The sequence below is a fragment of the Chanos chanos genome, chromosome 14 (genome assembly GCF_902362185.1).
Source record: "Chanos chanos chromosome 14, fChaCha1.1, whole genome shotgun sequence".
NCBI classification, from domain to species: domain Eukaryota; kingdom Metazoa; phylum Chordata; class Actinopteri; order Gonorynchiformes; family Chanidae; genus Chanos; species Chanos chanos.
Window position 1 is genome coordinate 21296472 of NC_044508.1, and position 12826 is coordinate 21309297.

Below are 12826 nucleotides of genomic sequence, written 5' to 3' on the forward strand. Positions count from 1 at the left end.
ATTCACACCTGTACTTAGAGCTGTCCACTTGTGATCAGATCACCCAAGACACATGTTAATGCCAGGTGTGAACGGGGTCTATGATAGGTAACACAGTGTGACTCTGATATGACGTGTGTGTGTGACAGGTAACACAGCGTGTTACTGACATGACGTGTGTGTGAGATAGCTGACAGGTAACACAGCGTGTTTCTAACATGACGTGTTTGTGCGATAGCTGACTGGTACCTGTGACAGTTCAGACAAAGGCGATCCACCGTGCTGCAGGCACAGAAAGCCAGCGAATCGCATGTCTCGTTCACGATGCCTGCAAATGCATTGGTTCCTGGGATGCGTGTGAGGCGGTACTTGGAGCAATGACTACCATGCACCAGGTTCGTCAGGTCACCCTGGAAACAGTGATGGTTATAATTATTACATCAATCAGAAATCAAACAGCTGATCTGAAATCAGTGACAGCACACCAACTCATACATCCAATGAATGCTCTGTGACTGCTATTCCTGCTCTGGCCACCAGGTGGCGTTCTGACACTGTAAGAGGCTCAGCCACACCTTTTTACAGGCCACAGCCAGACTCACTTCAGTTCATCAAGAGTATCAAATATTACCAAATTTAAAACCAAATCTCACCACTGTTTTCTGATTTGCATAGTTATACAAACACCTTTCCAGCAACAAGGTTTAGTTTGTAACGGTTTCCATGGCGCTGCTCCAGTCAGAGCGGATACCATATCAGCATTCTGGAGCCAGATGATACTAGTATTAAAATCTCACCACTATACTGGTGTTGAACTTGTAGAAACGCTGAACAGTACGGTCACTGAAACTGTTACACAGGTTCTTCTTCACAAAGTTTGGATGGTTAAGGATGTCATTAGCCACCAACGGCTCCTAAAAAGACAGAAACCAAAAAGAGAAATCTAGTAAGACAAACAATACCAAACAATAAACAGAGGGTCTGTCTGGAGCTTTAAGAGAATTTAAGCAGAACACACATACAGGCCGTTGTCTTTTTCAGGATTTTGAGTGTGTGTACCTTGTGTGTGATGTGTTGCTGTTCTGCAGGTGCATGACCTTTGGGGTCAATCAGTGTGGGGTGGGCAACCAAGTATCCCCTATCCTCCATGATGAAACACCTGCACACGCACACACACACACACGTACATACAGACACACACATGCACACACGTACAGACAGGCGCACGCAGAGAGACACAGAGACGCACACAGACACACACACGCGCACACACACACACACACACACACACGCACACACGCACGCACGCACACGCACATGCACACACGCATACAGAATGAGAGAGAGATTTGCAGAACTCTAAATGCTTCTGTCAAATAGACAAATATGATCAGAATGATTTTAAAGACTTCCCAAAGGCTCTACAGGGCAGGAGTGAAGACTAGACAAACTGGAGTGGGGACACAGTGAGAGGGGAGAACTGGGTGGCTGTGTGACAGACAGAGAGAATGTGGGAGAGACAGTGGGCGGAGCTTTACCGGATTTTATTGCCCTTGTCCTGGTTGCAGATGGGCAACAGATCCAGCAGCACTTTATAAAAGTAACGCAGAGTGAAGTCAATTCCCATCACTGCCACAGTGTACCCCGGCGCCATCTGAGAACTGACAGACAGACAGAGAGAGAGAGAACGAGAGAGAGAGAGATAAAGGGAGTGACAGAGAGAGGGAGTTAAAGAGAAGGCCAGAGAGAGAAAGAGGGAGAAGAGGTAGAATGTAGCGGATGTAGGTTATTGACAAGCGGGGCAGACATATGCAGGTGAGAGGATAACTGGATAATTCATACTGGGTATAAAACTAATGCAGGATTAAAAACAGAACAAATGAAGAGGACCAGAGCCCTGGCTCTCTCTCTGGGCATATACCTGGAGGCATGAATGGTGTGGCTGATGGTGACAACATAGCCAGCTCCACCCACGTCCAGGTACGGCCCTGTGAAGGTGATCAGTCCCGGGTTGGCCACGGCGTGTAGGTACCTGCACAGAATAAAATCCACAAAGCGTGTGGTTCAAAATGGAGTGTACAGCTCAAGCCGATATCCTGCTCTCTCTCCCTGTTCAGTTTGAACTGAGACTGTGGACAAAAAGCTGTCTTTCTGTGCTGAAAAAAAACTTAATCTCTGTGTTCAAAACCATCTCTGAACTCAATGAAAGACATGTGTACAATCAGCAGAGTTCCAAAACAACAACCAGTGTGAGTAAGAGAAAACTATTTTCTCCATAGAACACTTTCTATACAGACTAAACTTTCCATTCAAACTTTTTTTTAAAAATTGATGTGACAAGATTTTTCTTCCTCCTCACTGTAAACCTTCATCCACTCCCTCTCTTCTACTCCCTCTCTCTCACTCCCCACCTTCTACTCTCTCACTCCCCACCTTCTACTCTCTCACTCCCTCTCTCTCACTCCCCACCTTCTACTCCCTCTCTCTCACTCCCCACCTTCTACTCCCTCTCACTCCCTCTCTCTCACTCCCCACCTTCTACTCCCTCTCTCTCACTCCCCACCTTCTACTCCCTCTCTCTCACTCCCTCTCTCTCACTCCCTCTCTTCTACCTTACGATTAATTCATGAAACACACTGGTCATGCTATATGGAGCAATTATTTCAAAAATTTCACATTCCTAACACACAGCACTGCCATCTTCGTTCATTACAAACAAATCTATATCTTTCATCAGAAAATCCTCTCAGTAGCTCCAAATGCCCTGCTGATCCAGTCTGGAAAAAGCCAGCCTCTGTATGTGTGTGATTCAGTCTGGAAAAAGCCAACCTCTGTATGTGTGTGATTCAGTCTAGAAAAAGCCAGCCTCTGTATGTGTGTGATCCAGTCTGGAAAAAAACCTGCTTCTGTATGAGTGTGATCCAGTCTGGAAAAAGCCAGCCTCTGTATGTGTGTGATCCAGTCTGGAAAAAGCCAGCCTCTGTATGTGTGTGACCAGTCTGGAAAAAGCCAGCCTCTGTATGTGTGTGATTCAGTCTGGAAAAAGCCAGCCCCTGTATGTATGTGATCCAGTCTGGAAAAAAAACTGTTTCTGTATGAGTGTGATCCGGTCTGGAAAAAGCCAGCCTCTGTATGTGTTTGCTCTGAATGCCCACAACTCTTCCCGCTCTCAATGTGTGTGTCTGCCAAACAAACAGAACTAGGAATGTAACTGTCAAAGACAAGCTTTGAAAAATGGCTGATTAGTAATTCACTCAGTGTAAAAAAAAAACTGTACACTTGGGAGCTGTTGGACAGGTCTAGGGTCAGTGTAACCTGCCATGTGAACTGGTCTACAATGCTCAGCTTTCCCACGCTAATTACGCACACACACTATTCTGTCTGATCACTCTAAATGCTGCCTCACACCTATATTCTACCTCAACCATTTCCTATGGAAACTATATGAGCTTCTATGTAAACTTAGGTATTCTCTCCCAAAAGAACTTCCAGCAAAGTACTTCCAACCAATATTAAAAGATTCCCTCCCCAAGCTGAAGTAGTTTATCTGTAAACAACGCGCCAGAGTTCTCTCAGATGACCAGATAATTATCCATTTGGAAATGAAGTTTGTTCTCTGCCCCTCACTGGGATTTTGGCAGCTTTTCAAAGCCCTGCACACCCACGACAAAATCTCACCACTGTCTCCGGGTGGGGTCAAAGGCTTTGTCCATCAGAGAGCCGGGATAAATCCGCAGCACCCCATTAGGCGTTGCTATGTAACGGCGTACGATGTAGCAGTTTAAACTGCTCATCTCCATCAGATTCATCCACTCGTCTGTGACGTGACTGGTGGCCATCACCTCGTTCCTTACAGACGACTGGAAGAAGAAGAGAGAGCATGACTGTAAAAGAGTGTGTGTGTGTGTGAAAGAGCAGGTGGGAGACAGGGTGTGTGTGTGTGAAAGGGCAGGTGGGAGACAGAGTGTGTGAGAACAGAGCGTGTAATGGAATACAGAAGGGATTCTCTGAAACAACAGGCCAAGATCCCCACAAGGCCCTTATACCTACACACATGCTCTCATGAGAGAGAGAGCGAGAGAGGGAGAAAGAGAGGGAGAGAGAGAGGGAGAGAGAGAGGGAAAAAGAGAGGGAGAGAGAGAGGGGAAAAAGAGAGGGAGAGGGAGAAAGAGAGGGAGAGGGAGAGGGAGAGGGAGAGGGAGAGAGAGAAAGAGAGGGAGAGACAGAAAGGGAGAGGGAGAAAGAGAGGGAGAGAGAGAGGGAGAGGGAGAGGGAGAGGGAGAGAGAGGGGGAGAGGGAGAAAGAGAGGGAGAAAGAGAGGGAGAAAGAGAGGGAGAGGGAGAAAGAGAGGGAGAGGGAGAGAGAGGGGGAGAGGGAGAGGGAGAAAGAGAGGGAGAGGGAGAGGGAGAGGGAGAGGGAGAAAGAGAGGGAGAGGGAGAGGGAGAAAGAGAGGGAGAGGGAGAGGGAGAGAGAGGGGGAGAGGGAGAAAGAGAGGGAGAGGGAGAGGGAGAGAGAGAAGGAGAGAGAGAGAGAGAGAGGGAGAAAGAGAGGGAGAGGGAGAAAGAGAGGGAGAGGGAGAGGGAGAGGGAGAGGGAGAGGGAGAGGGAGAGAGAGGGGGAGAGGGAGAAAGAGAGGGAGAGGGAGAGGGAGAGGGAGAAAGAGAGGGAGAGAGAGAGGGAGAGAGAGAGGGAGAGGGAGAGGGAGAGAGAGAGGGAGAAAGAGAGGGAGAGGGAGAGGGAGAGAGAGAGAGAGAGGGAGAAAGAGAGGGAGAGGGAGAAAGAGAGGGAGAGGGAGAGAGAGGGGGAGAGGGAGAAAGAGAGGGAGAGGGAGAGGGAGAGGGAGAAAGAGAGGGAGAGAGAGAGGGAGAGGGAGAGGGAGAGGGAGAGGGAGAAAGAGAGGGAGAGAGAGAGGGAGAGGGAGAGGGAGAGGGAGAGAGAGATGGAGTTGGGTTGGGGAGGGGGATGGGTATCGCGGCTCCGTCTTCCAGAACCACAACACGAGACAGTGGACGTTTGTATCGCAGTTTCGTTCTCGGTTTCAGAACCATTACACCTTTAGTGTGTATGCATGCATGCGTGTGTGTGTTTGTGTGCGTACCTTGAGTCCCGGGTTGGCTATGAGGCGTGTGTTGTCACTGAGGTTTTGTGTGTATGTGTCTGTGTCTGTGTGTGTGTGTGTGCGCGTGTGCGAGTGCGAGTGTGTGTGCGCGTGTGCGAGTGCGAGTGTGTGTGTGTGTGTGTGTGCGCGCGCGAGTGCGAGTGTGTGTGTGTGTGTGTGTGCGCCCATGTGCGAGTGCGAGTGTGTGTGTGTGTGCGTACCTTGAGTCCCGGGTTGGCTATTAGGCGTGTGTTGTCACTGAGGTAGGCAGTATAATGCTCCACCATGCGTTTGGTCTCTGCCTGACTCAGGTGTTCATACGGAGAAGAGAAACTTCCAGCTGACAACATTACTGTAGGACTCTCTGAGGAGAGAGGGACAGGGAAAGAGGGGGTTACAGAGAGAGAGAGAAACGATTGCTTGGCTGCTCCATGTATACAAACACCACAAAATGCTAAAGTGCAGAAATGACCTTTTTTTTGTCATTAAATCTGACACAGGCTGGAAATGACCCTGGAAATGATGTAACGACACAAGGAATCAGACACGACTAGTTTCGCCTCGGTCCATTTCCACATGAGACCAAATCCAACATGTTTCTTCATTCATTTTGCCTTGTGCATAATTTAGAAAGAGACAAACTCATCAGGACTTGCTTCCAGCCCTGGCTGAGGCCAGTTACTGTGCTTGGGTCAGACAGCAAACAGACACAGTTTTACATCATGAGCACATGAGTCAGTACACACAGAGCTGGAGACATGCAGTCACACAGAGAAAGAGAGAGAGAGAGATATGCTGCCATAAACACAGTGCATGTGAGGACGAAGCCAGTGTCAGGGAGGACAACTTTTAGCAGCAGTTTAAAAGATCAGAGCTGCATCAGACAATGTCCTTCAAATTTGATCAACGCATTTCTGGTCTCTAAAGAGCTTCAGTGTGGGTTGTGTCTATATGCCTGGTTTCTAGTGACGCGTGGATTGCGGTTATATCCACAGGCCCCGTGGGCAGGCCAAGTCGTAAAAATGAACGTTGTGATTAATAGTGGATGGGTGGTGGGTGGGTGAAATAATACATCATTAATGAGGAAAATATTAATCACATTCTCTGAAACGTGAACATATTTTCAGCTTCAGTTTTCATCAGGCATGAATTACACACTAGACTCTCATTGTGCCAAAGGCATCGGCCATTTGTCTTAAGCAGCAACGGAGGGAAAAAAGACCCAAGAGACAATGAAAAAAAAAGACTTCAAAACAAAAAAAGACTTCAAAACATAAAAGACTTCAAAACAAAAAAAGACTTCAAAACAAAAAAAGACTTCAAAACAAAAAAAGACTTCAAAACATAAAAGACTTCAAAACAAAAAAAGACTTCAAAACAAAAATAAGGGGAAGGGCAGAAAAGTGCCGAGTGGAAACGCTTTAGTCAAATACTGACCCAGGACCAGTCAAGTGCTGGGTTTGTCATACGAATACTGACCCAAGACCAGTCAAGTGCTGGGTTTGTCATATGAATACTGACCCAGGACCAGTCAAGTGCTGGGTTTGTCATACGAATACTGACCCAGGACCAGTCAAGTGCTGGGTTTGTCATACAAATACTGACCCAAGACCAGTCAAGTGCTGGGTTTGTCATATGAATACTGACCCAGGACCAGTCAAGTGCTGGGTTTGTCATACGAATACTGACCCAGGACCAGCCAAGTGCTGGGTTTGTCATACAAATACTGACCCAGGGCCAGTCAAGTGCTGGGTTTGTCATATGAATACTGACCCAGGACCAGTCAAGTGCTGGGTTTGTCATACGACTACTGACCCAGGACCAGTCAAGTGCTGGGTTTGTCATACGAATACTGACCCAGGACCAGTCAAGTGCTGGGTTTGTCATAGGTAACAGCTGTGAAGTGCTGGAGAGTTTTACTTTTACTTTAAACAAGTGTTAAACAACCAGTCCACTTCAGTGTAATATGTTACCATATCATCACGCTTACATGTATCCCATATATGTCTGGTAGGTTGTGTCTATATGTCTGATCTCTAAAGAGCCTCAGCGTAGGTTGTGTCTATAGCAGACGACAGGACTGACTGCTCCAGTTAAATGTGTCCTCCTATTGGCTGTAGCATGTCGGCAATTTTGAATAGATGATTAACTTAAACATGTATTTCAGACATGAGACACTGTGAAGAATTGAGCAAAAATAACTAAAAATGGCCAAAAACGGAACACGAGTATCAAGCTCTCTGGTGTCTGAGTGTGTGAACATCCAAATCAGCTTTTCAGTGATCCACCACAGTTACTGTGACCACAGAAAAGCTGTCCAGGTTCTCTCCTGTAGTGAGTTAAAGAGTGAACGTCTTTATCGAGTGAGCTGTGAACTTGTGTCGTTTGAGAGGTGTGCCTGTCGCTCTCACCAACAGTTGCCAGCTGTTTAAAGTGCAGGCAGGAGCTGGGCTGGCCCAGCAGATCCAGACGATGGTAGAGAAGTTTGCTGCTGGGAGCCGTGTTCAGGTTCTTCAGCTGTTTGACTGGGGTCTCAGGCTGAATGTACACAATACACAGGATGAATGAGGTGTCCTGCACCTGCAGGGTCAAAAGTCACACAGAGAAGGTCAAAGTTAGAGGGGGATTAAGGTGGGAATGAAGTGTTGTTGTTACCCATGTGAGTGTTTGGAGTGTGTGTGTGTGTGTGTGTGTGTGTGAGTATTTGGAGAGTTTGTGTGTGTGAGAGTGTTTGGAGTGTGTGTGTGTGTGTGTGTGTGTGAGTGAGTGTTTGGAGTGTGTGTGTGTGTGTGTGAGTGTTTGGAGTGTGTGTGTGTGTGTGTGTCTGTGTGACTGAAACAGGGACACACTGCATCAGAGATTTTACTCTGCCAGTTTTCAGCTCAAGGACGCAGAGTTAATTTAAGCCTGTCCTTCATTACATGTGGATGTAGTTCTCATTTTAACAACAGAGTCATAATTGCAGTGGCTAGTGGCCATTTAATGACTTGACTATACAACATTCAACTCCTTTGCTAATACTTTGTCTGGATCATGTTTAAGTAACTAACAGCAACACAGAAAAGGAAGCCAAGACATCAGCAACAGTTAAACACTAACTTTTATCAAAAGGTGGTTTTGTTTGAGCATGTCTTAATTCTGTTGCAACATTTTATTGGGGCAGTTGGATAAACTCCAGAGTGAGTGAAAGTGAGTGAGTGAGTGAGAGATATGAGTGAGTGAGTGAGTGAGTGAGTGGGTGAGTGGGTGAGTGAGTGAGTGGGTGGGTGAGTGAGTGAGTGGGTGGGTGAGTGAGTGGGTGGGTGGGCGAGTGAGTGAGTGGGTGAGTGAGTGAGTGAGTGGGTGGGTGAGTGAGTGGGTGGGTGAGTGAGTGGGTGAGTGAGTGAGTGACTGAGTGAGTGACTGAGTGAGTGGGTGAGTGAGTGAGTGAGTGAGTGGGTGAGTGAGTGAGTGAGTGAGTGGGTGAGTGAGTGAGTGGGTGGGTGGGTGAGTGAGTGGGTGAGTGAGTGGGTGAGTGAGTGAGTGGGTGAGTGTGTGAGTGAGCGAGTGAGTGAATGAGTGAGTGGGTGGGTGGGTGAGTGGGTGATTGAGTGGGTGAGTGGGTGGGTGAGCGAGTGGGTGGGTGAGTGAGTGGGTGAGCGAGTGGGTGAGTGAGTGGGTGGGTGAATGGTGTGTGTGTGTGTGTGTGAGTGTTTGGAGTGTGTGAGTGAGTGTGTGTGTGTGTGTGTGTGTGTGTGGAGTGTGTGAGTGAGTGGGTAGGTGAAATGGTGTGCTATGAGTGAGGAGTTATGAGTGAGGTTCATGAGGTGCTTTGCATCTAAAAAAAAGGCAGTACTTCTCTCTGCAGTTGTCCATTTGGAAAATACAAAAAGTGAAGCACAACACTAAAATACAGTCATAGAAAAACATCACCCAGACCAGGATAAAGCCGCTCATGTTTCCAAAGAGAGCTGTGTGTTTCTGGCAGAATGATTAAAGAAGATAGACTTTGGTATGAGCCAAAATGGCTGCCGGCTAGTTTCCGCTCTGACTGGAGGTAACAGAACACAGTGAGAGCCAAATTGCATGAGTTTTCAGTAAGACAAGGAAAGCATTAGAGCCAAAATGACAGCAACACTTTACCAGTTTCCATGCATAGCTGACGTTATAGGCTTCTTGGCTGTTGTCTCGCAGACGGTTTGTGTGCCAAGAGAGAGAGGAGTTAACCGGCACAGTGATCACCTGACTGCCCAAAGGCAGGCTGGGAAAACAAGGACACAGTCAGCCAAAGCATTGACAACAAATACAAACAACTGTGTAAATTCTGACCACTGCTTTTACAACAGAAACTAGATCTGAGCAAACAAAATGAAAGAACTCGAGGGCATAAACTGAAGCAGAGACTCAGAGCTTGTCAGAGCTGGCACAGATTTCTAAAACATTCACCTCTGCTTTGCCCTGGAGCTTAAACAGATCAGACTAACAACATAACTCTACCATGGTGAACTACACTACCCACGATTCCTCACCTGAGTATGTTCTGCCTCACAGCTGCAAACCCGGGGATGTTCTCGTAATGAATGATGTCCGTGTGCAGAGGGGGTTCAGTCATCAGATAGGGCCGTGTCAGGGAGGGGTGCATCAGTGTGTATCCTTCAGGATGCAATTCATCAGTATCATCAATACAGCCATTCTAATGAGTCAAGAATGATTAATCAACCTATCAATGCATTAGTTTCTCTGTTATTTTTGTTTTGTCTGTAACTATAATTCGAGGAGAACACCAGTTTCACCTCTCCTTGTCTTAACCGCATGGAGGAGGACACCACACCAGTTAATTTGCTAATGGGGAGAATTCACACCAGTCATGATTTAAATCCAGGGAGAGTCAGCTTCCAAAAGACAAGAGTCATTGACTGGGCAGATACAGTGTACTTTCACCCTGTCTGTAAGCCTGTCCTGACCTGGTCCTAGATTATCTTTGCACATCTTTCTGCTCCTCTGAGGCGCCATCTGCTACAGCTCTTCACACTCCATTAGAGAACTCTCATGGGACAAACATTTGCTATTGTTTCTTTCACCTCTCTTAGGTATCAGTCATAAGAGGTCAGTTCCAGAGTAGCGATTTTCCTCGACCTTTTACTCTCCTAGCCGATTAATTCTGTATGAAAGGAAAACCATTTTCATCTTTACAGATTGCCACATGACCTCGCTAAACAATCTCTACCCGTAAGAAACAGCAAGATATTCAGTTTGGAATCCATGTGGCTTCATCACATCACAGGTGGCTGCCCTGTGCGGACATGAGTCTGCGCTGTGTGCTTTAGTTTCATCAGTCTGAGTCATACTCTCACTGCCAGAAACGACTGTGCTGGTCCCACTGCAGGAAACTGGATCATCAAATGTGCGACTCTGAGCCTAACAGTGTGAGACAACTTCTCCCTCTGCATTCACTCTCAGCTAGACTCGCTGACAGGCTGGTCCAGCGGCCTGAGAGACTGGGAGGTCTTCCTTAGCACATAATATTAGCATGGACAGAGGAAGTGGAGCAGGACAGAAAAACTGTCTAGGCCGGTGGTTGGCGGCCCTCCTCTGGCTGAGCAGAAGTAAAAACTAGTCAACCCACTACAAGACTTGAAACAAACTAAGCTAAGACAGAAACTTAGCAGCTAAATTAAATGTTGATGTCAGCAGTAAAACACACTGGGGACAGTGACATGAGGTCAGACCTTACCTTTATTGTCTATGAGGAAGGCGTAAGAGGCCAGGGAATCTTGGTAATATGTGACGTCTTCTAGAATGTAGGCCAGGTTCACATCCACCCCCACCACCCCCAGCAACAGATTTCCAAAGTAACAAGGTCGACTAGCCGTCATAATGAAGCCTGCAGGGACAGAGGGACACACTCCGTTAGTGTACTCACAGAGGCCTTCGTTTAAAAACACGACACGCTCCGTTAGTGTACTCACAGAGGCCTTCGTTTAAAAACACGACACACTCCGTTAGTGTACTCACAGAGGCCTTCGTTTAAAAACACGACACACTCCGTTAGTGTACTCACAGAGGCCTTCGTTTAAAAACACGACACACTCCGTTAGTGTACTCACAGAGGCCTTCGTTTAAAAACACGACACGCTCCGTTAGTGTACTCACAGAGGCCTTCGTTTAAAAACACGACACACTCCGTTAGTGTACTCACAGAGGCCTTCGTTTAAAAACACGACACGCTCCGTTAGTGTACTCACAGAGGCCTTCGTTTAAAAACACGACACGCTCCGTTAGTGTACTCACAGAGGCCTTCGTTTAAAAACACGACACATTCCGTTAGTGTACTCACAGAGGCCTTCGTTTAAAAACACGACACGCTCCGTTAGTGTACTCACAGAGGCCTTCGTTTAAAAACACGACACATTCCGTTAGTGTACTCACAGAGGCCTTCATTTAAAAACACGACACACTCCGTTAGTGTACTCACAGAGGCCTTCGTTTAAAAACACGACACACTCCGTTAGTGTACTCACAGAGGCCTTCGTTTAAAAACACGACACGCTCCGTTAGTGTACTCACAGAGGCCTTCATTTAAAAACACGACACACTCCGTTAGTGTACTCACAGAGGCCTTCGTTTAAAAACACGACACACTCCGTTAGTGTACTCACAGAGGCCTTCGTTTAAAAACACGACACGCTCCGTTAGTGTACTCACAGAGGCCTTCGTTTAAAAACACGACACACTCCGTTAGTGTACTCACAGAGGCCTTCGTTTAAAAACAGGCTGCATACCTTTGGCCACCCCTGGCCAAAACAGGTTTCCCTGAAACTCTACAACTTCCACATGCAATCAAATTAAACAAGATGTCTTTCCACACACTGTAATACATTACTACTGTTTATTATGTAATTATGTGGATACAGAATGGTAAAAAAAAAAGTCATTCTAGTAAGTGCGGGATTTTTGGCACACTGCTATTTGATAGTTAATGTTCATGTCCAGAAAAACTGGTAAATTTGTTGGGGCATCAGTGATGCTGGGTAGAATTATTACTTATATAAGTTTACATCCTTTGATCCCAGAACAGGCATATGAACTGTAGGGGTAAACCAGTTGTAGTTCAAAGTCGATAATCAGATCCAATATTCGTCAAATCCCAATGATCAGGATTATCTTTTTGACTGATATGCTTGCCATAAAAAACGGCCCTTATGTCGCCACTCTCTGAGAGGCACAGTTTTGAAATCTGGCTCAATGTCCTGCCCACAACAGTATCCAATTGGCTGAGATGTGGATAATGATGAGTAAGTAGCCAATCAACGCTCTACTCTGTGACTGTGGGAGACATGTGGGAAACAGAAGCTCCGAGAGGTGTTTTCGTTCTTCACCGAGTGGCGAGGTAAAAAGAGCGAGCTGAAGCTGCAGAGCTCACTCAGTAGTCGGCAGAAAGAGCGTAAGGAATAAAGCCCAGGAACGCAATTTCACTCACTATCTCTTACACCCAACTCACAAATGTGTGACCACTCCCCACTCTCAGATACCTCCAATTACTGCAAATTAATACTGACCCCCAGGTATTGCTCTCCTTAGGCACTTTCGGACCAAACAGTTCTTGGGACTCATTGAGAGGAACTACCCACTGGGGAGCTCCCCGGAGAACTACATACCCTCAAGCGCTTTTTTTCTATTTGCATTTGCACCACCAGGAGGAACGCTGAAGTGACGTTTTACATGGATTTTTAAAAATGGCGGTTACACCCTGGTCTTTGCCTGGTAAAAA

General features: G+C 46.8%; 1 protein-coding gene across 1 annotated transcript in view; it reads right to left on the reverse strand.

Annotated features, from left to right (window-relative positions):
* The window catches only part of cachd1 (cache domain containing 1), an 81982-nt gene that overhangs the window by 17523 nt on the left and 51633 nt on the right, over positions 1-12826 (reverse strand). The window contains exons 10-20 of the mRNA XM_030791633.1: positions 10790-10939; positions 9585-9708; positions 9199-9316; positions 7488-7656; positions 5298-5440; positions 3658-3839; positions 1901-2011; positions 1518-1640; positions 1039-1138; positions 777-893; positions 229-389 (exon numbers count right to left, since the gene is read on the reverse strand). Of these exons, the coding sequence (XP_030647493.1) occupies positions 229-389; positions 777-893; positions 1039-1138; positions 1518-1640; positions 1901-2011; positions 3658-3839; positions 5298-5440; positions 7488-7656; positions 9199-9316; positions 9585-9708; positions 10790-10939 (1498 nt within the window). The remainder of the gene's footprint in view (positions 1-228; positions 390-776; positions 894-1038; positions 1139-1517; positions 1641-1900; positions 2012-3657; positions 3840-5297; positions 5441-7487; positions 7657-9198; positions 9317-9584; positions 9709-10789; positions 10940-12826) is intronic.